We start from the raw sequence: 21,465 nt of genomic DNA on the forward strand, positions 1-21,465 counted from the left end.
CAGTGTAGTTTTGTTTATGTGCAACACCTGTAGCTCAAAGACAAAGACCTGTTCAAAATACTCTCCATCCTGCTGCTACGATGTTTCTGTTGTTTACAGTTTATCCTGTTGTTTACACTGTTGATTCTGTGTTATCTATTTATTCTTTCTTGCACTCATTATTATTTAGCTTTAGTTTTTTTACGCACTAGTTATATAGTTTATATTTTAATTATTTAAACTGCCCCACAATTCCATCTCTGTTGTAATCCGGAAGCCAAGCAACGACATTTCGTTGCAAAAAACTCACTGCTGTGTTTTTCTTTTTTTTTTCTTCTTTTTTGTGCAATGACAATAAAGAAAGTCTAAGTCTAAAGAAAAAAAATTTCAAAAGAATAATCCACTCATTGGGAAGGCGGTCTTGCTGTCTACTGGCCTTTATTTAACAGAAGAGTAGCCAACTGATGACATGCAAAGTGTTAACACGGACAGTAGAGGGCAGCATCACGCCATGGGGCGTCTAGCCTGCCGGAAATGCAAAAGAAGAAGAAGAAGAAGAAGTTTTGACCAAAAGCGATTTTTATTTTATTGGGCGTCGATACTCATTATGTCTTTTGTCAGAGACATGACCTTGAGACCTCTTCAGGCTTATTTTACATTCTTGTTTTAATCTGCAGCTGTCTGTGACATATAGTTGGCAGCGTAACGCTTTCGTTTTCAGTCAGCCAAGATACCCACAAGGTGAAATATTGTCACTTAAAAGCTTTATTTTCCGGAAGCTAACGTTACTTAGTTACCGGTAGTTAGTTAGCTTACTAACGTCAGCCAGTTTGAGTTAATAATCCAGCTTTATGCTATAGCGACAGCAGATAAATCGACCAATACCTCTTTGCTTACAAAACCTGAATGTAAAACAGAGTTAGCGTCTATTTATTTGATTCAGCAAAGCTTGAAAATGAAGTTGCAGACTTAACGTTGCTTCTCTGTGTTAATGCACAGAGATTTTACACTTCAGTCACTAAGCCGCTGGACCTCGGAGTACACTTTGTGTTATTGTGCCTGATGGTGTATTGGTGTGTAACAGCTGGGTAAAGTGCATGATCTTGTGCTGCTTTATGTGTTTTAAATCAACAGCACAAACGTCACCATGGGGTTCCTGTTGTCTAAATCCATGGATGCAAACTTGAAAAAGCAGCAGGAGTTCATGCTTGTCAATTCCAGGCTGCAGGTGAGACAAGTGCACTTGCTGACACAATATTAACCCTTTTGAGCTGTAATTTCCCCTCAAGTAGCCTCAAGAAGAGGTAGGGGGAAATAATAACACTTTGTACATCAGTGGCACATCTACAGCATCTTCACTGAATCAGAATCAGAATACTTTATTGATCCCCAGGGGGAAATTACTTTTTGTTGCAATAACAACTCCCACTCAAAGTGTAAAGTAAAAAGAGTAATTAGTCAAGAAAAATAAAGAAAGGAATATAAATATAAATATAAATATATATAGAATAAAAAGAAAGAAAAGAAAAGAAAAAATATATGTACAAGTGCAAACATGGACAGGAGTTATTGCACTATAGGTTATTGCACCTAAGTATGGTATTGAATATGGGTTATTGCACAGGTTATTGCACATAAGTATGGTATAGAATATGGATTATTGCACAGGTTATTGCACATACACTATATTACCAAAAGTATTCGCTCACCTGCCTTTACTCATACTATGAACTGAAGTGCCATCCCATTCCTAACCCATAGAGTTCAATATGATGTCGGTCCACCTTTTGCAGCTATTACAGCTTCAACTCTTCTGGGAAGACTGTCCACAAGGTTGAGGAGAGTGTTTATAGGAATTTTTGACCATTCTTCCAAAAGCGCATTGGTGAGGTCACACACTGATGTTGGTCGCGAAGGCCTGGCTCTCAGTCTCCGCTCTAATTCATCCCAAAGGTGTTCTATCGGGTTCAGGTCAGGACTCTGTGCAGGCCAGTCAAGTTCATCCACACCAGACTCTGTCATCCATGTCTTTATGGACCTTGCTTTGTGCACTGGTGCACAGTCATGTTGGAAGAGGAAGGGGCCCGCTCCAAACTGTTCCCACAAGGTTGGGAGCATGGAATTGTCCAAAATGTTTTGGTATCCTGAAGCATTCAAAGTTCCTTTCACTGGAACTAAGGGGCCAAGCCCAGCTCCTGAAAAACAACCCCACACCATAATTCCTCCTCCACCAAATTTCACAGTCGGCACAATGCAGTCTGAAATGTACCGTTCTCCTGGCAACCTCCAAACCCAGACTCGTCCATCAGATTGCCAGATGGAAAAGCGTGATTCATCACTCCAGAGAACGCGTCTCCACTGCTCTAGAGGCCAGTGGCGGCGTGCTTTACACCATTGCATCCGACGCTTTGCATTGCACTTGGTGATGTGTGGCTTGGCTGCAGCTGCTCGGCCATGGAAACCCATTCCATGAAGCTCTCTGCGTACTGTACTTGGGCTAATCTGAAGGTCACATGAAGTTTGTAGCTCTGTAGCAATTGACTGTGCAGAAAGTGGGCGACCTCTTTGCACTATGCGCTTCAGCATCCGCTGACCCCTCTCCGTCACTTTACGTGGCCTACCACTTCGTGGCTGAGTTGCTGTTGTTCCCAAACGCTTCCATTTTGTTATAATAGAGCTGACAGTTGACTGTGGAATATTTAGGAGCGAGGAAATTTCACGACTGGATTTGTTGCACAGGTGGCATCCTATGACAGTTCCACGCTGGAATTCACTGAGCTCCTGAGAGCGGCCCATTCTTTCACAAATGTCTTGTTTCACAGTCTGCATGCCTGAGTGCTTGATTTTATACACCTGTGGCCAGGCCAAGTGATTAGGACACCTGATTCTGATCATTTGAATGGGTGAGCGAATACTTTTGGTAATATAGTGTAAGTATGGTATTGAATTGAATACACTGAGGTTGTATTATTCTTATTTTCAATGAAATATTCAAATCCAGCGTTGTTTTGTGTCTGCACTATTACCTCAGGTTGAAAATGTACATGTCTTGTGCATCATTTTATACACAATTCCCTGTAATACAGCAGGATGTGTAAAATCTTTGGAAACCTTGGGATCACCACTAGAAATTAAAATAAAAAATCTGACACTTTGGGTTGTTTGGTGTACAGAAATCCGCCCATCTGTCCATCAGATCTATCTATCTGTTGTTCCTTTCTTTCTTTTCATGGTGTAAAAGACAGAAAGGGATATCTTGCTTAGCGTCGCAGTGTTTCCATTCATAGACAGAGGCTTTATTGCAATCATTAATTCTTTTTTTTTTTCATCTAAACGAACAAAAGGGTTTTTTTTTTCTTCATTTTGTGGCCAATATGTTGTGATTTATTCATGCCTGTAAGGTGCAGGGCAGCAGGTGGGATATGTGGCTGTCATAACAACAATGTCATTATCTGACTTACCCTCAAAAGGTGCATTGTCTTGTTGCCCCCCTTTATTTTCCCTCCTCGTCCAGCTGTAAATGTGGTTGATGATGGCTAATATCATTCAGTGATCGCCAAGGTTTAGCAATTGAGTTTCAGAATGTCTTCCTTTGGGTTGTGGGAATGACTCACAGGCCAGGATGTGGTGTGTGTGGATTGCTGTAGTGGATTTGGATCGTTTTCCTCCTACATATAAAATTATTCAGGCATGTTGTGTCGACCTCTGGTTTGAAATACAGCATGTGTGGGTTGCACCTTTTTTTGTCCAGACGCATTTCTCAAACAACGTGTATTCCGTGTGAATTTGTTGTCAATTCGCACAGAAACTTGTCAATTATATATTATTTCAAAATCATGTAAATGTAAGTTAGTAAGATATGGTTTACATATTTCTCTTTTTCTCATGTACAATAGCAAAGGTTGAAATTTTAAGAATACATGAAATCTTTCAGATATTGGCTGAACATTATACAGCTTAATAAAATGGATCATTTAATGAAAAATCTTTAGGGTTGCTCGGGGACGAATGTTATTGTCTGTAACAAGAAATAATTTCAGCGACTGCGTCTCTTTATCAACATCCAATTTGTGTTTTCACACCGACTTTAATGAGTATGATCGACACTGGCAATTTCAGGATATTTGAGCAGCGTTGCCGATGCCTTCCCCTGCATTAAGATGTCAAAGATGATTGCTCGCCAGTGTTGCCAAGTCACATCACTTACAGCAAATGAGTCCTTGCCACTCGCTTGATTTGGACTTAAAGCCGGCGTCACTGAGCTTTGTCTTTGATTCACATGATTGCAAAATGTAGTGAAGAAGGGTATGCTCGTATGACGCACACATCTGAAGAACAGTTGAAAGCTGAGACAGTTTCATTCACTTTATTTTTAAGAAAAGGTATCAGCTGCTAATAACAGGGTAGTGCCTTTCTTCCGGATCCACTTGGCTTGAAGGGGTTGGAGTGTAAAGCCGGAGCGGGTGAGCAAAGAGTTCCCTGTAAGGCTTTTAATGGCTGTGTTGACCCCCTGCTGCTGTCACTTATAGCTCATAACTAGTGCACACGTCATATGAAGAACACACATGCATACATACTTAAATGTGTGTGTGTGTGTGTGTGTGTGTGTGTGTGTGTGTGTAATCATTATTGGTCAAAATTTTGGAAGTACCTTCTCATCCAATGGTTTTTGTTTATTATTTTCTACATTGTACTGTTGATTAATACCGAAGACGTCAAAACTATGAAAGAACATATACAGTATTATGTAGAAAACTAAAAAAAAGTGTTAAACAAGCCAGAATTTGTTTTAATAATAACAATAAAGAAAAAACAGTGAAGGAAAAGGTGTGTGCAAACTTTTAACTGGTACTGTATATATGGATATATGTGTATATATACTCGGTTGAGTCAATTAGCACTGTGTGTCAGCTTTCAAGAAGGTTTGACATCCATCACATCACCATATATCATGTCAGCTGGAGCAGTAAGTGGATTTTCATTCCCAAAGAGAAAAATCATAAATGTATTTGTCAGTTTTTCTCCAGTGTGGTGGTGATTTTGACATTTGATGACTTGAAGTTATCTTTGACTAAGTTTGCAGTTCGTTTAAAAACATCCGTCATTAAAACATTACATTCATAAATATAAAACTTTCCAGCACAATTACAGTGTCATCAACGAAGGAGCACATCAGCCACAAAATCCACATCTGATCACAAAATACTTGTGCATGACATATACACAGAATGGGAGCACAGCATAGATAACATGATACCACAACATCACCCACGAAGGAGCGCCTCAGATCACAAACAGCAACATCATAGCAACAGCTGAGTTAAAAATCTGATTTGATCTGATCTGCAGTTGAATAGCCTGATTGCATGCAGAATAAATGACCTCTTGCATTTATTCTTTTTTGCCAAAGGCATCGTGTAACCTCTACTTGAGTTTACTGAGAAAGTTACAGAGAAACAGATGGGATTAAGGTATAATTGATGCATCAGTGCCAAATGCTTTACCACCAGGCGTTTCCCAGATGCTGAGAATGGACAAAAATGATGTCACCAGATTTAGTCAACCTGAAGAAACAGGAGGCATTTTACATTATATATTATTCTGTTTGTTCCCTTTGCATCTCTTGTCTAGCATTTTAAAATATTAAATCCAGACATAAGGCATCTATCTACTGAGGAAATACTGTATTCTGAGACCCAAGTGTTAGGGGGAAGTATTGCCATTAAACCTCTTTACAAATACCAAAGGCTGTTGGAAACCACTACGTACCACACAGTGCATAGTATGTCCGTTAATTCAGAAGTCTTATTTAGATGATGCAAAATATGCAGAACACTTTGGATTGTTACTTAAATGTTGAAGCAGAAACAGTCAAGTAGGCCACCTGCAGTATGACTTACATGGACCCAAAAAAAAGTTTGGCTTTGCGTACTTGGCTGGAAAAAAAAAAAAGACGTGGTATGACTTAGTGTGTTAGTTGTAAGTAACTGGATTGATGACTTTTGTTTGTTTGCTTTCTCTCCCTCTTCTCTTTCTTTCCTCCATTCTCAGTTTTCCGTGTGGTTTCCTGCATGCTCTCTGCCTCGTGTCCTTTAGGAAATGTCAGTGAACTTCCCCGTATGATTCAGCTCGACTTTCACTTCGTCACCTTCACAGTAGACTCTGATTTACTTTTGCTTTTTCTTCTGTGCTTGGTCTCCTCACTGTCTCACAGCCACTCGTGTTATAATCCACGTCTTACTTTCAAGGCTGTCTTCAAAATATAGGCTACCCTATTCACACTGGGATGACGATGATACTCTGTTGGTGGTGTATTTTAAAGGTCAAATGTCAAAATTAACGCTATATTTCTCAGTAATCAAATTAAGCTTCTAAATGCCTTTGGTTATTTATTTAATATTATCATATTATTAAAGCAGTGTGAGCTTGTTGAGTTCAGTATTATTCATCATTATACTGTAGGTTGGCAGTCTTACTCATTTTAAGAACAAACTCTTTTGATTGTTCAAGCTGTTCCAGCAATTTTCCACGCAGTGTTCTCTCATGTTGACCACCTGAGGCTTGTAGAGAAATTTTCCACAGAGGCTAAAGCGACAATCCACCCTAAAACACCATTTCTGTATTGCCAGTGTTCTGTAAAAGTCCTGCAGTGTTTCTGCAGGACATTAATAGTGAGAAGCAGACTGTGTGGGAGTGGATAGGACAAAATGTGGCACAGTAACAGAGCATGGTGTCACTGGCACTACATGGAGTGGACCATTTGGATGTAGATGCAGCATTTTAATAGGTGCACAATTTAATGGAGCACATCCAGGTTTTAGCACCTCTGGGTTTCATCTCAAGGCAGTGGCGCAGGTAAGATCCTTGCTGATTTTTGTCTATGCCATATCAGCAGATGTACTGACTCACTGACACATGTCTTCTGAATATTACCTGTCTGGTCTCCAGCATTGTGTTTGATCTTCTCAAATTGGGTTGAAGGGTCCTGTGGTGTAACAGATGCTTTGAACTCCATATTTGGCTGGATTTATAATTGCACCTCATTAGGTGAAGTACTTTTTGCTTCAACCTGCTAGCATCACAGCTTGTTTACAGCTTAGCCTCCCTGTTTTTTTTTTTTTTTTTTTTCTTGGTCTGAAGTTTTTCCTTCCCCATTGCTGCTGCCGTTGTTTCAGTCACAGCGCGGTTTAATCAGCTAATTAAACTCCTTGATTTTATTCACACCTCATTTCCTCAAGTATTCAATGCGTAAGACCGTTGAGTGATCGTGCTATTTTAATTATGCACACCAACTGATTGGTATAACTATGTAAAAGCAGAAAATGATGGCGATCCAGAGAATGACTATAAAATTGCTATAGCTTCATTTTCAGCACCGATATCAATTTGTTTTTGGTGGTTTCTTTTGATAAGCAGGGAAGGTGAAATGAGGATGTTTGCTTTTATTAGCCCTGATGCACAAACTGCACACATTCACACTGACCCATGAATTATACAGCATTGAAAAATAAAGCCACACAGCGACCGCTCCGTGATCCAGACCTGCCACATTTAAAAAAAAAGGAACATCTTATTGTGAAGTTTCATTCCGGTTGTCTCATAGTGTTATTTCAGTGGCTAATTACATGAAAACGTAGCCTACACCCAATGCACGGATGAGGCTAGTTGCGTTGTCATAGCTACGTAATGCAAGTGTATCCCACGGATTTCCCACAGAGCAAATTGCATGAACGATGACTGAGGTGCTCAGATTTCAGCACCAGTCCAAATTAGACTTGGAGATACTGTTATTGTTTCAGTGGAGCTGCAAAAATCTTTTATGGCCAGTCCAGGGTTTTGGTTTTGTATCGTTTACCTCATGGCCACAGAGCCACGTCCACTTCGAACCCTCTGACCTTTAGGGTGCTGATATTCCCACAGATGCCTTGTAATATGTTTATTGTTTAATAGTCATCTTTTGTTCATAAACTTCATTCATATACGGTAAGGAGTTAGTTCTCATGGGCTGGTATTCGTGCTTGGTCGGACTTGTCTTTACGCAGTATAAAAAAAACTTTTAGCATGATCTTTTTCTTTACTTTTACCTTTGATGCCAGGTGATGTTCAGCTATTAATGCATACATACAGATTTGTTACATTAGTGAGGAGAGATGAGGAGAAATTGAAATCATGCTTCTCTGACATGCTATAATTTCCATGTCCATTAATGTCCATTTGTGCACACTTGAATGCCACTCCAGTCTTTTTGTCTTTTGTTACGCCTCAGCATCATCACTCGCCGAGTCTTAATTTCATGTTGAGTGGAAATAAAGGCTCATCTTTGACACAGTGACTTTTCCTAGAATAATAAGCTTTTTACTGAAGAATGTCACTCATTGCACACAATGGCCAGTGCCGCACAGTAAGTGCGTACGAGTGTGCATGCAGCCATGAGTGTTTGTGAAACAGGAAACAGTGGACAATGAGCTCCACGTCATCTGATTTAGGTTCATGAGCTTGGATACAGCCTCTCAGGAGACGGGCTCTCTCTCTCTCCACTCTCTCTTTGTCTGTCTGAATACCTTTCTCTCTCTTTCTCTCTCTGCCTAATGTATACTTCTAAGGTTAAAAGGAATCAGTATGTTCCTCCACCTGTCTGTGTGTTTCTGTGTTGCTGCTCTTATATCCGTCATTTTGCACCGTCCTTAGTGGTCAGGTATTCTCAGCTAGGATTTAACAATTAATTGAAAAATATTATCAAAATCGCAATATGGGCAATATGTGCAATATGTGCAATACACCAATCGCCAAAGCTGCAATTTTATGATAAAGGTGAAAAGTGTGACAAAACATTGTTGTAGATAAAGTGTGATGTCCTGGCCTACAAATCATTTTTTCCGTATGTCAGAAAGTATGCTTGTTTGGTACAGCGCCCAGCAAAACCCACATTAGTGTCGTTTTCTTTTTTTCTTTTTTTTTGTGAAAATTAAAATCATGGTGCAAATGATGATATCTACTAAATTTCAATATCAGTATCTGTGGAATTAATCACATTATGATTTTTTTTTTTTTGCTATATCCTTAAGCCCTAATCTCAACACAGTGGTGGCTGCTTAAAGCTACAGTAATCAGAATCAGAAAAAGATGAACTTTAGACTCAACTGGAAATGCCTTAGATGTGCATGAAATTTAGTAGCGAGACAGGCCAGTCAGCCATTCAGTTATGTTCTTATTCCACGTCTTTATCATTTGAGTTGGCTCCCATCTGAATTGTCATTTTGTTTATTGTGGCTTTACTATCCATCACGTACAGCAACTGTTTGAGCCAACAGAGACAAACACCTGGAGATGAAAACTTCCTGCAGGGATGACGAGTTGCAGAATCAGTAACATATAATTTTAGTGAGCTGTGAATTTCATAGTAAGTTGGTGATAATTAGCACGTAACATTTAAAATGTCTTTAAAATTACACCCAAATTATCATCTTTTACCTCAAAATATTTTTAAAACTGAAACTTTTTAAAACTGAAACTGACTCGCTATTTGTCACCCACTTACCATGAAATTCACAGCCCACTAAAACAAAGTGTTACCATAGAATTTTTTGGGAAACAGTGTAGATGTACGGAACATGAGTAAAAAGGGAATTTCCGGTCTGTATTGCTCAAATTCCCATGATACTGCCGCAAAATATCAAATGATAATGTGTTTTCAGCTCTAAAAAACTGTCACTTGACTTCATGACCCTCCCTCTAGCACCACCAGCAGGCTTAGTGGGGGACCTGCGTTAGAAGTAACATGCTTGTGTCTATGTCCTTTCTACTGTCTTTGTGTGTGTGTGTGTGTGTGTGTGTGTGTGTGTGTGTGTGTGTGTGTGTGTAGATGGAGCGTCAGATCCTGATGCAGAACCAGATGAGAGAGAGGCAGATGGCCATGCAGATTGCCTGGTCCAGAGAGTTCCTCAAATATTTTGGCACTTTCTTCGCATTGGCCACAATGGGACTCACTGTGGGGTCAGTCCACTTGTTTGTATATGCAGTTTTACACAAGCATGGCTGATTACATACCAGAGGACACACACTCCAAAAACAGACATAAGGCCGGTTCCTTGTCATTTAAGGGCATGAATAGGTAGGGAATTTATTTTATTTTATTTTATTTTTATTTAGCATTTTAAAGATGGGTAGGGGGGATTTATTTTATTTTATTTATTCATGGGAAGGATGGGTAGGTAGGAATTTTATTTTATTTTATTCTTTTTTTTTTATTTTCGGAAGCGATGCATGGGTTGCTTTGTAAATATAATTAATTCAATATATTTATTTTACTTATATTTGCATAAGTTACCTTTTTAATGGACCGCAGCGTTATTATTATTATTATTACTAGCAGAGGGAGATGTCTCTGGCTCGCATCGCAGCGCTGATGTCGAATACACCCATCACGCCCACCGCCATAGAGCCAAGCTCCACGGTGAAGCTTGGCTAATTACAAATCTACAATGGCATTGTTTCACCTCATTCACTACATCTGCAAAGGTTTTCTATTGTAGTCGGATTATTTTCACTGGTGGGTTGCGAGGACAAATCACACACACCGTGCGGAAGTCCATTCTTTTCAGCCAGTGCTGTCGGTGGCGCGTGATTCCATGAAGTTATTTTCCGAAGTTACGCGAGAACATCACAAATAAGGCGAGTGCAACATAGATCAAAATAAAAGCCCTGCTTAACTTTTGACCAATGCCAACAAGGTCACACTCGGTCGCATAGTGCCTTTATTTTATTTTTTTATTTTATTTTTACACAGAGGCCAATAAAATAACCTGACTCGGGGGTTAAATGGGACACTTGGTCGGGAACCGGAACCCAGAAATTATTTTTGTCTGGCCTAAGAGAGTTTGTGTGGTAGCTGCATGCGGTGTGTTTATACTATCACGTGTTGTGACTGTTTTCATGGGTTCCTCTGCTGAATACACACTTACATGACAACTGCGTATGGTAGCTGTTAGGTGTGAGCCTCACTGATCTAGAGCTTCACAGCAGCAGCGTTAATCACACCTTGAAGTCCAGTGGCCTTTACCAGTGCTTCTCTATGACTTGATGGTGAACATGTGTGTATGTCGAAAAAGGGAGATGTGTGTCTGTGTTTGTCTGTGTGTTTGCTAGAGACACGGCAGTCAAATTCCTTCCTGACGTCCAAGTGATGAAATGATCTTCACACCTCAGTCAGAACTGCAGAGTAAAGGCCTTTGCACACCAAGTCCATATTTTTGATCCATCGCACGTTTAAAAATAAATTTGACCTCAATCATGTTTACACACCGACTCTGACACTTTCGCCCGTCATCAAAGTTTTTGGAACTGGTTCGATTTTCTGTGTTTTTTCTCAACAAGTAATAAATTGATGGAATGATTTAATAGACTGTCAAGAAGGTGTAAACTAAGCACAAACTAAGCACATAGGAAACTCAGCCGTTACGCACGACTGGACTTACTGGGATCACTGGCACAGCACGGAAATACTGAGTCTATCAGCTCTGCAGAAAAGTGTGATAAACAGACTGATCCCAGGACAGCTGCTAACCAGGATCATGTCTGGATGTTGCAGTGTTTTGAGGCTGGACCCAGAAGATCTGAGGATCCAGTTGAATGGCTACAAAATGGCAACGTGAAAAATAGGGACTTGGTGTGCAAACGCCTTTACTCCATTTTCTGCTGCAGAAAACCTGTTTTCTCAGACGCCACCTTGCACCCTGACCTCCTGTGTACCTGCCCCGCCTTGCCTCACTCCAAACCAACTTTTATTTCAGACATGCACACTTTTTACCAGTCAGTGGAATTTGCCGTTTTGAATCCAACATGCGTCACCCTACGAGATTTGTCTAGAGAACTTATTCCCTGGAGCCCCCGAGCACATCTGTGTTTTCCGTGTTCACACATCTTCCTCGCCTTTTCCACCCCTAACCAGTTTGCATGCATGTTATTTATATAGCACTATAAACAGAATAATTGTCCTTACGTGGCACAGGATATGATAACTAACACGGTCAGCATCATCGTTGTCGTCATAATAACAACGCCCGGTGCAGGGATGTCAGCAATCGCCAGAGAAGGTGGGGGGAGAGTCGAGGAATAAAAAATGAAAAGAGATGGGAGGGGTATCCATACACACAGCATACGTACTAACTTATGCTCTCCCACTCACACGGAGACTCTGAGAAAACAGGACACACAAGCTGAATTCCCCTCAGCAGTAACCAGAACTAGTGCTGCACATTTTGCTTCAACAGAACACAGCCTGTTCTAATGCCAAATTTATTCTTATTCTTTGTGCATTCTGTATTCTGCCCCCCCCACCCCCCACCCTGCCATCTGGCTCTACCTTTATTCCTTCTTTCAGTGCCATTAAGAAGAAAAAGCCAGGTCTGTTCGCTCCCGTCGTTCCCCTCAGCTTCGTCCTGGCCTATCAGATGGACATGGCCTATGGGACACTGATTTATCGTATGAGAGGTAAGACCGGGGAGCCGTTTTATCAGTTCACTTCGCTCTAACACTTCATATATTACTTTTTTTTTTATTGTGCAGTGAAATCAAATAAACCATTTGGTGAACTTTTGAATCAATTAATTCAGTTTTACAGCAAGACCCAAAGTTGACTTTAGCTATTAAATTGAGACTCTCAGAACACAGCCAGTCTTATTTTGAAGTATTTCTGACAAGAACTGTAATTACTGGCACATTACAGAACTCTGAATTATAGGAGCAGCCACGTGAATATTACAGTTTTTCATTATAATTAATGGAATGGTCAAAGCTACATTTTTTTTCTTTAAGTGATGAGGAACATGGTAATAACCTCTATTTATATACCGCTTTATCACATAACTGCTCCGAAATGCTTTACCAATCATATAGCCAAAGGTTAATTAATAAATACAATGAAGGAGTAGATTAAAATAACATGGAAAGACCATAAATATCCTGTATCCATTAAAAGAGTTTGATCAGATGTCTCTTCATTGTGTTCTCGATTGTGTTTTCTTCCCTGTCAAACATACCAAACATCTACATTAATCAGTGCTATGTCTAATGAAACTCATGGTCTCCTCATTTTCATAGATATCCAGGGATACGTACAGTACTGAAAACAAGTGACCATTTTTACAGTTTCACAATTTTTCCCCCACACCAACCCATTCTCAGCCTCAACACCCTGCCCCCTCCTGTGATAGAACTGATCAAATATTTTAACAGAATGTAACTGTATTGAAATAATTTAACAAAAAACTCATAAGGAAACTAATGACACCAAAGCAGTACAGTGGTTTGCTGCTGGATTGTAGCAGTGACATAAAAATGACCAGAGAGACATTTCTGATTCTGAACAATTAGAACTGTATTTTAACGATCTAAACGCTCGGTCTAAAGTCCACTTTTGCTAATTTAATGGTGGGAAAGAGTTTTTGCGCCAGGCTCTTAATTAATCATGGGTGTGTTTTAGGTGTAACATACAATAAACCAATTAGAGTGCCATTCCCTTTAAAAACCAGGCGCAACTGTGGCTGATTGCTATTATAATGGCAGATTTGCCAGGTAAGAAGGAAGGCTTCTCGACACAGGAAACAGATCTGCTCATGCACAAAGTCAAAGTAGGAGCAGGAGTCCATCAAAGCTCCCAGAGGTAAAGCAGACCTCCCTGTGTGTGGAACGAGAAGTGTGTACATGTGAGACAGCCATTGCTAAAGGTGTGTCTCCCAGTTTTCAGTAATCTTTTTAAGACTGGAGCAATCTCTTGGGTTGTGAAGTCATGCCGCTGTGACTCAGGGCCCTGAGGCCAGTCCATCACACCTAGGAGGCCATTAAGTCCTGACGCAGGTGGAATCACAGGGAACGTAGGAGCAAACGTTTAAACAAAGTTAATATTTGAAAGTGTCTGAACAAATCAAACCGCTGTAGATTGAAAGTGCCCTCAACACGGACTTTCTTGTCCAGTTGAGAAGAAGTTTCTGTCAAAATTAGCAGGGAGAAAAAGATGATCATTGTTCTCAAGGAATAGAGGTCCAATTAAAATGCCTCCTCCTCATGACAGTTAAATTGTTTGAAAACTTTGTTGGTGGAAGAGGTTACAAATTACATTGCTGTTAATTATAATGCGGTTTGGTCTGGGTCAGCTGCCAAATGGTGTCCAGAGAAATCTGGTTAAACAGTCACTCCATACATGAGCTCCTCTCTGATGTAAAGGTTTTCCTGCTCACATGGTTTTGCCTCCCTAGCTAAATAAAAAGATCGTGGCATCTATTAAAAGGAGAAAAAATAGATATCAGGGTGGGATATTTATTTTGACAGTCTATATCCTGACGAGCAGAGAAAAGGGCAAGCTACTCATATTTGCAAGTCATTTCTCATTAACGTGCTGATGTTTTGTTCTTGTGATGAGATTATAAACCATTTAATTAACTAAATCCTGACACAAAGTAAGTGTAAAGGTAATTTTGGTTGGTATTAGACAGTTGATGCTTGTTTAATTTTCATCAAAAGGCAGCACCGTGCTCTCTGCACTACATTTGGTGATTATTTTTCTGTAATCAGAAAGGCTTGTATTATGACATTAAAGAGAGAAGTGCATAGTCCTGGCAAAAACACCAAATTTGGAGAATAAACAGACTAATGAATGGTTTCCTTCCACATTGCTTCATGTGGGAAAAAAAAAAAAAAAAAAAAAAACAGAATCCCTGTAATTAACCTTGTGGATGTGACACTTCAGTCAGCTTATTAGTGAAGAGAAAACAAGGCAGCTAATAAGGGACACAGTGGTTACTCTGTCTCTGGTGTGTCTTCAGGGGAGGCTGAGAGTATCATGGTCACAGAGCACGACCGCCTGCTCCTTCCTCATGGGACTCCAACCTTTGACAGCATAGAGAAGGCCCGCCGAGCCAAATAACTGTACTGTCATTATCATTATTATTAATGTTATTGTTATTGCATGGGGGTGAGATAATTTACGGTGGTGGTGCACGCCATTTATAATTTCTTATTTATGTTTTGACATCAAGTTGCTTTCTTTGCTTAGTGCAGTAGTCACTACAAAAAACATGTTTTTAACGTCAATAAAGAATACATTATATCGCAGAGGCCCTGTTGTTTCCTTTGTTTTTTGTGTTTGAGCCATGTACCCTTTCTATTTTATTCATGTTTAACATGGGGCAGCTCCAAAGCCCAGTCTAATCAAGATGCACAACACCTTAGAAATGACAGAAATTGTTGAGAGGAGTTCATCAAAAGTTTTTTTTTTTTTGAGGACTTGGGGGTGTATGCGTAATCACATCATATCAGAGCAAATCATTCCTTAATGTTATTGCACCCAAAGAAAAAGTTGCAAGTACGTCACTATCATCTGTTTGACTAATGTGTGTGTGTGTGTGTGTGTGTGTGTGAGAGAGAGAGAGAGAGAGGGATGGGTGGGGTGGGGGGTTAAGAAAAAGGTTAATGAGCAGATCAGTGACTCACACCATGGAGAGGTGTGGACTGCTGTATATAAGGTTGCTCCAAGTGACCAAGAGAGTAGAAGAAGAGGAAATCCGCTCAGGACACACTGACAGAAACATCTTTTTGAACTTCTGAGCACCTGGTTCAGATCAAACACAGACAGCAAAAAGCAGAAAATCTTGAGGACTCAGACGGGATTTGAAGCGGCTGCAGATCGCAGAGAGCCCGGAGCATCACCTGAGCCCGGCTGGTCCTCCCAGGTCTTTTTTTTTCTCCAAGGGAGTGAAAATGCTGCTGAGGCTGCCTCTCGCTGCGGTCGTGGTGTGTGTCGCTGGTCTGTGCTGGTGTGTGGAGGCGGACGGGCTGGACAGGGTGATCGTACCGCGGGACTACGGCGTCAAACTTTGCGGGAGAGAGTTCATCCGTGCGGTCATCTTCACCTGCGGCGGCTCCCGGTGGAGGAGGACCGCACCGGGGGGCTCGGGTGAGTTTGCTCCCCTCCACATCTGTCTTTATCTCATGCACACGAACTGCGGAGGTTTGTACTGAAAGATAGCCACACAAAACATAGGCTGTATAGACTGTCACATACTTAGACTATATTTCAAAACATACAAATAATCATACATTGGGCTAAATTTAAAGAAGACTGATTCTATGAGAAAGGGTAGCCTAAAGTTGATAGACTAAACGTGTTTTTCCTCAACTATAGACGGAAAAAAAATAAATTATTAAAAAATAAATAAATAAAAATAAGTATGAGACGTAAATGACAGCGTTCATAAAGTCATTAAGTTTACCATTGATAGTTACATCAGATGAAGCTCACTTTTCTCCACATTTCAGTGAAAACGCAGACTGACGCGGATTTCAGCACCGTGGTCAGCTCATGGTTTAACGTGGGCGACATGGGAAATGGACGCAATATTGATAACTGATGGAGGTTTATTATCATAATCATTATAGTTAGTCCTCCGATCCCACCTGCAGTTTTAAATAAAAGGAAAAACACCTTACCTCGCTCATATTTGCCTTTTAAGGACTAGGTAATTTTCACTAGACTTTATACATATTGACTCTAAGGTTAATTGAGGGACTAATTGATTTATTAATTGATCTGACAGGTTTCTCCTGCGTAGAAAGCAGTATTTTTTAGATGCACCAGGCACTGCATTAGTAATATTCAGCCTCATTTCCCTCAGATAAACTGATGATTTTAAAAAGTTGACCATGTTTCCTTCTCCTCCCTGCAGACCCCTTCCAGAGCAGCTCCTACAGCGACGTCTCAGTGGCAGATAACCAGCTCACCTGGAACCATGGTGTGGAGCTGACAGATAGCCGCACTCCTCTCCAGATGCCCTCCTCTTACTCCCTGGCTGACCTCTTGGCCCTGTTTGGGGCTCTGGGAGACAGGCAGCCACCAGGCAACCCGGTGCCACTGGAGGGGCTTCAGCTGCCTACATTATTAGGGAAACAAGACCCAGCGGCTGACTGGCCCAAACCCAGCAGGAGGAAGAGGAGCTTTTCCCTCGGTGTGGCCGGGATGTGCTGTAACCAAGGCTGCACCAAGAACGACATCGGACGCTTATGTTGAGGCAGGGCGAAGAGGGTGGGAGGGGGGCTAGAGGGATGAAGAGGGGTGATGGAGGGGATAATGGACAGAGCACAGGGAGGTGGGTTCACATTTGCTGGTTAAATAGGCTGTAATTATCCATCCCTACTTGTATCCTGTTGTCCACAACACATCATGTCATCTACCTGGAATACCAAAAGTCCTCACACTGGTCCAAGTCCAGGTCTGTTTCCCTCAGCATCAACTGAGCTCATTTTTGTTCTGTGCTGAGTAACGGGACAAAAATGATGACACTGCTCTCAAGATGCCTTTGAATGTCCAGATTATTTTGTGTATGTGAATTCAGTAGTAAAGGGAGGAACACACCCAGGTTTCAGCTTTACTGTGATATCACCAGGTGTCTGCCGCTCGCTGTGAGAAAGAAGTCATTGGACAGGGTCTGAAGAAAACAGATTCAGGTTTTAAAAAAGGACTTATTTGTGGTTCAGTTGTCACTGAACTGAACTGCCACTGAATAATTAAAAAGAAAAAAAAAAGATGAACAACCACCCACCTGTCCACTGGATGCAATTGTAACACTGTGTAAATTAAAGTGGAAACAACTCTTCTGGTCATTGAGTTTCTTTCAAAATACTGTCTTCTGTCTCGGTCACATGTGATGCACGAACACACACACACACACACACACACACACACACACACACACACACACACACAAAGAATATAACACCCATTAATACACCCGTATTCTTGCTTGCAGAGTTTGTGAATACTGCACTAGATCAGATTGTTTTTAACCCCATCTGACCCACATGAAGAGAGCATTTCACGTCATGTACAGAAAGGTGGTGATATTATTTTTGATCTCACTACTGAGGAAAATTTCACCAGAACTAATAAAAAAACCCTCCCAGCTCTGTCAGATAAAAAAAAAAAAAAAATCAACTTCAAAGTTTGTACAACTGCATTTTGTTGAATGAATAAAGTGTGTATGCATTTGGAATATACAGTATATCAATGGTGATCTTTAAGTTTATCTATACACATCCATCATATCATCATATAAAGATGATTGCATCTTACCATAAGATAACAAAACAGTCTAAAAACCCCAGGCTTAATTTCATTTATACTGCATAGACAACCGCAATTAACTGATTTTAAATAAATGCGGAGGTCCACACCAGCTTAACAATTTTGTTAACCGTTTTTGACAATATCTTCTGAATGTTTGTAGTATATGAAAAAAAAGCACACATTTCACAATCGATCATATTTACTCTCCCAAAGCCATGGACACATTCCATTAACAAGTGATACAACTGGTAAAAAATATACTGATAAATGCTCCAACCCATCGACATAAATGTAAAAAAAAGACAGACAACAAAATCACTGACGATAACCACGGTCTGCTCAGTGGAAAACACTCGTCATCACAGTCATAATACAAAAGTTTATGCAAAGAAAAAGCAACAAGTGCCATTCTTGACAGATTTGTTCATAAACATGGAAAATGAATACTTAGAATAGTCAAGTTGTTGGTTTACAATTAAGAGTGTGTGTAAGTGTGTAAGACAGAGAGTGCATATGATTGTCAACAAAACGTCAGAGGGCGACAAGCCTTTTTGACTTATTTGTGTGTTTGTGTGTTTGTGTGTGCTGTGGGTTTACTTGCATAGATAATGAAACATTGAACCTGTAACATGAAGTGTTTTGTCCTGCTGCTGTTTTACTGACACTTTGGAATTCAGAGAAAAACACTGTTCCGTATTTTATACCTTCAATTTGAAAAAAAGAAAAGAAAAGAAACTTGAAAAAGAAGATCTCAGGAAAGTATTATTTTTTTTTTTTGCAAGATCCACTTAAAAATGTGTGGTTGCTAAGGTTTGTAGAAAAACTGAAGAAAATATCATGTCTACATTTTTCATGCTCATCATACAAAAATATGAATCGGCATGTCCATTCATCAAAGGAAGGGAATGTCAAGAAATTAACAAACAAAAAAACATTTAAATAAAATAATGTCTGGCAACAGGAAGGTATCGTGGAATGTAAAACCATCTCCCTTAATTACTTTTTTCACATTAGGTATCTATAGGCAGCGAATACAGCATTGTAACATTAAAAAAAAAGATATCCTGTGATGATAAAATGTAAAACCCTTGATAATTTTACAAAAGACAATACCATGATTTCTCGAGTCTGTTCCCTTCGGAGAAAAGAGTCATATGGTTGCATGATGTGACAAGACACAGCGAGCTCTCGGAGAGATTTAAAACGAGTTATTGCTTCACAAAGTCACTGCACTTGGCATAAAATGTGGAAAGCAGGCCACATACACTTTCTTATTCAACTTCTGTCACAAATCTGACCTCTGTTGTTATGCAGACGGTGTGGTCATACCAAACCATCGCTCACAATACTGTAGGATTCAGGCTGATTCCTCTGCAGCTTCAGCCGCTCACAACCATAATGACGACTGTGGCTCCGCTGTGACGAGCAGCTGTCACACACTTAAGTCCACAGGCCCATTAAAGCAGAGATCTCCGACAAGGTCATATGAGAGCTCAGGAGGGCTCAGAGTTTGGGTAGTGGGTCTGTTCAACATTCGTCATTATGAGAGGCGCACAGCGTCGTTTTTAACAGCCCTGCGTTCAGCAAAACACAACACTGCAGTCTCAAAACATCGAGCAAGAGTCGTCTGTGTCCGGCCTGCAACTACATAAGAGCTGCATGGATAAAGCTCAGTCCTGTTGGATTTGGTTCAGGAATGTGTAAAATCATCACTCAAGTCCATTGTCTTTTTCAGGTGCAGTCAGACAGGCAAGGAATCCCATGGCCTCTTTGGTCTGTGATGGATTTATGTCCTCTGTTATGTGCTGAAATTAAGTGCAGCTCATTTTACAGCAATGTGCTGAGCATGAAAAATGCAAAGGTTTGATGTCAACTTTTGTTTTAAGACAAACAAAGCTGAAACAGGTCATTGAAAAGTACTGATATTTTTTTTTCTTTTGTTCACAAGCTCATCTATATCATTACTATGGCCTACAGGCAAACAAGTTTAATTCAGTTCAATCTGTGAAGCAGAATTCATATAAAAAATTTTCTTTCAGTTACCAACATACCAAAAATATACTTTTTAAGACAGTATAAAATATGTATTGTCACTGAGCTCAGACACTGAGGTGGCCATATTTTGGTGCTAAATGTGAAAATTAAACTGATGAATTTGTAAACTGTAATATAGTCAGAGGGGATATGCTCCAGCCCCCTCCCCTCATGTCCCCTCAAGTCCATGAGCAGGAATAAACAGGAATGGAGAGTGGATGGATGGATGGCTGGAGAAAAAATTACGTAAACTGCTGAGGATGTGAGTGTCACTGTCACCTTGTTGTCCTCATGTGAATCAGCGTTAATCAGGCTGACAGATGATCTACACCCAAAGAAAAAAAGTAGGTACACTTTACGTATCTGTATACCATGACGGTGGCACTGCTGTAATCCCACACACTGCAGTGATGATCCCTGCATGCACTGTGAGCTGTGGGGACTGACCCGGGACAGTCAGGCGTGAAGAGTTAAAGGTTCTGGGATCAGGGCCCCTTGTCCCTCCATGTTGCCTCATACAGTGTCGATGCTCTGCACTAATTTGGTGAAGGTGGGCCTCTGGCTCGGGTCGCTGCTCCAGCACTCGGCCATAATCCTCTGAATCTAAAAAGGGGAAACATTCACAAGAGAGGTAAGACAGGCACTGATTACTGCACTCCATGTTAGGGACAAGCAGAGCCACTTTCACAGATATGGGTCTTGGTTTTGAAAGGAAACTGTTTTTGGTTTGGATTTATATTTCAACAACAGATTTTTAAACTTTTCATTTGATATGTTTTTTAATGATACCCAAAAGTGCCTTTTTCTTGTTCCGGGCTCAGAACAGGCTTTTATTTATTCCTAAACTGTTTGCTCTTATTGAGTCGTCTGTTTCCCTTTCCATGAAGTACAACCCAGCAAACTAGTGACGCTACCTCTGAAGCCTCGCTAAAAGAAGAGGGTAAACAATTGGCACAGTTGTAAATTTCTATTTCGAGTCTCTGCCTTATTTATGTTGAGGTAGGAACAAAAATCTTGTTACAAGCCTAATTTAAGTGTGTTTATAATGAGAAAACTAGCAATATGTTTGTATTAGTCTGAAACCAAACCTAGAGCAAAAGAGAGCTCTCATTAAGTCTTGGATGAAAAAGGAGCCTGGCCTTCGATACATCAGGTGCAGTTAGGAGTTACTGACCTCCTTGGGGCAGTTGTCAGGAGCAGGCAGCCGGTACCCCTGCTCCACCAGCAGGTCGATCAGGTGGTAGACGATCATCTGGCCCTGCTTTTCACTGCCCATCTTGTCCATAAACACCTGGAAAAGAAACAGTAGTTTTTGTTTAGTTTGAGAGCAAAACAGC

General features: G+C 40.5%; 3 protein-coding genes across 4 annotated transcripts in view; 2 read left to right on the forward strand and 1 right to left on the reverse strand.

The window, feature by feature from the left end:
* Positions 1-522: 522 nt before the first annotated feature.
* On the forward strand, positions 523-15,089 carry plgrkt (plasminogen receptor, C-terminal lysine transmembrane protein). Its single transcript, XM_030064794.1, has 5 exons — positions 523-720; positions 1,114-1,207; positions 9,842-9,972; positions 12,359-12,468; positions 14,799-15,089. The coding sequence occupies exons 2-5, from the start codon at positions 1,127-1,129 to the stop codon at positions 14,897-14,899; spliced, it is 423 nt and encodes a 140-aa protein (XP_029920654.1). The 5' UTR covers positions 523-720; positions 1,114-1,126; the 3' UTR covers positions 14,900-15,089.
* A 641-nt stretch (positions 15,090-15,730) lies between these two features.
* On the forward strand, positions 15,731-17,041 carry rln1 (relaxin 1). The gene is made up of 2 exons (XM_030064793.1): positions 15,731-15,928; positions 16,698-17,041. Exons 1-2 carry the CDS (start codon positions 15,733-15,735, stop codon positions 17,036-17,038), a joined length of 537 nt encoding a protein of 178 aa, XP_029920653.1. The 5' UTR covers positions 15,731-15,732; the 3' UTR covers positions 17,039-17,041.
* A 1,234-nt stretch (positions 17,042-18,275) lies between these two features.
* Positions 18,276-21,465, reverse strand: part of jak2a (Janus kinase 2a) — a 45,025-nt gene continuing 41,835 nt past the window's right edge. For both annotated transcript variants that reach the window (XM_030064792.1, XM_030064791.1), the window contains exons 23-24: positions 21,303-21,419; positions 18,276-20,731 (exon numbers count right to left, since the gene is read on the reverse strand). In XM_030064792.1, the coding sequence (XP_029920652.1) occupies positions 20,642-20,731; positions 21,303-21,419 (207 nt within the window). In that variant the 3' untranslated portion in view covers positions 18,276-20,641. The remainder of the gene's footprint in view (positions 20,732-21,302; positions 21,420-21,465) is intronic.

This window comes from Myripristis murdjan, chromosome 12 (assembly GCF_902150065.1).
Source record: "Myripristis murdjan chromosome 12, fMyrMur1.1, whole genome shotgun sequence".
Taxonomy (NCBI): domain Eukaryota; kingdom Metazoa; phylum Chordata; class Actinopteri; order Holocentriformes; family Holocentridae; genus Myripristis; species Myripristis murdjan.

Coding starts and splice junctions, on each gene's coding strand:
- plgrkt (XM_030064794.1), top strand. CDS start 1,127: ATGGGGTTCCTGTTGTCTAAATCCATGGATGCAAACTTGAAAAAGCAG. Junction 1,208..9,841: donor TTGTCAATTCCAGGCTGCAG/GTGAGACAAGTG, acceptor GTGTGTGTGTAG/ATGGAGCGTCAGATCCTGAT. Junction 12,469..14,798: donor ACTGATTTATCGTATGAGAG/GTAAGACCGGGG, acceptor GTGTGTCTTCAG/GGGAGGCTGAGAGTATCATG.
- rln1 (XM_030064793.1), top strand. CDS start 15,733: ATGCTGCTGAGGCTGCCTCTCGCTGCGGTCGTGGTGTGTGTCGCTGGT. Junction 15,929..16,697: donor GACCGCACCGGGGGGCTCGG/GTGAGTTTGCTC, acceptor TCCTCCCTGCAG/ACCCCTTCCAGAGCAGCTCC.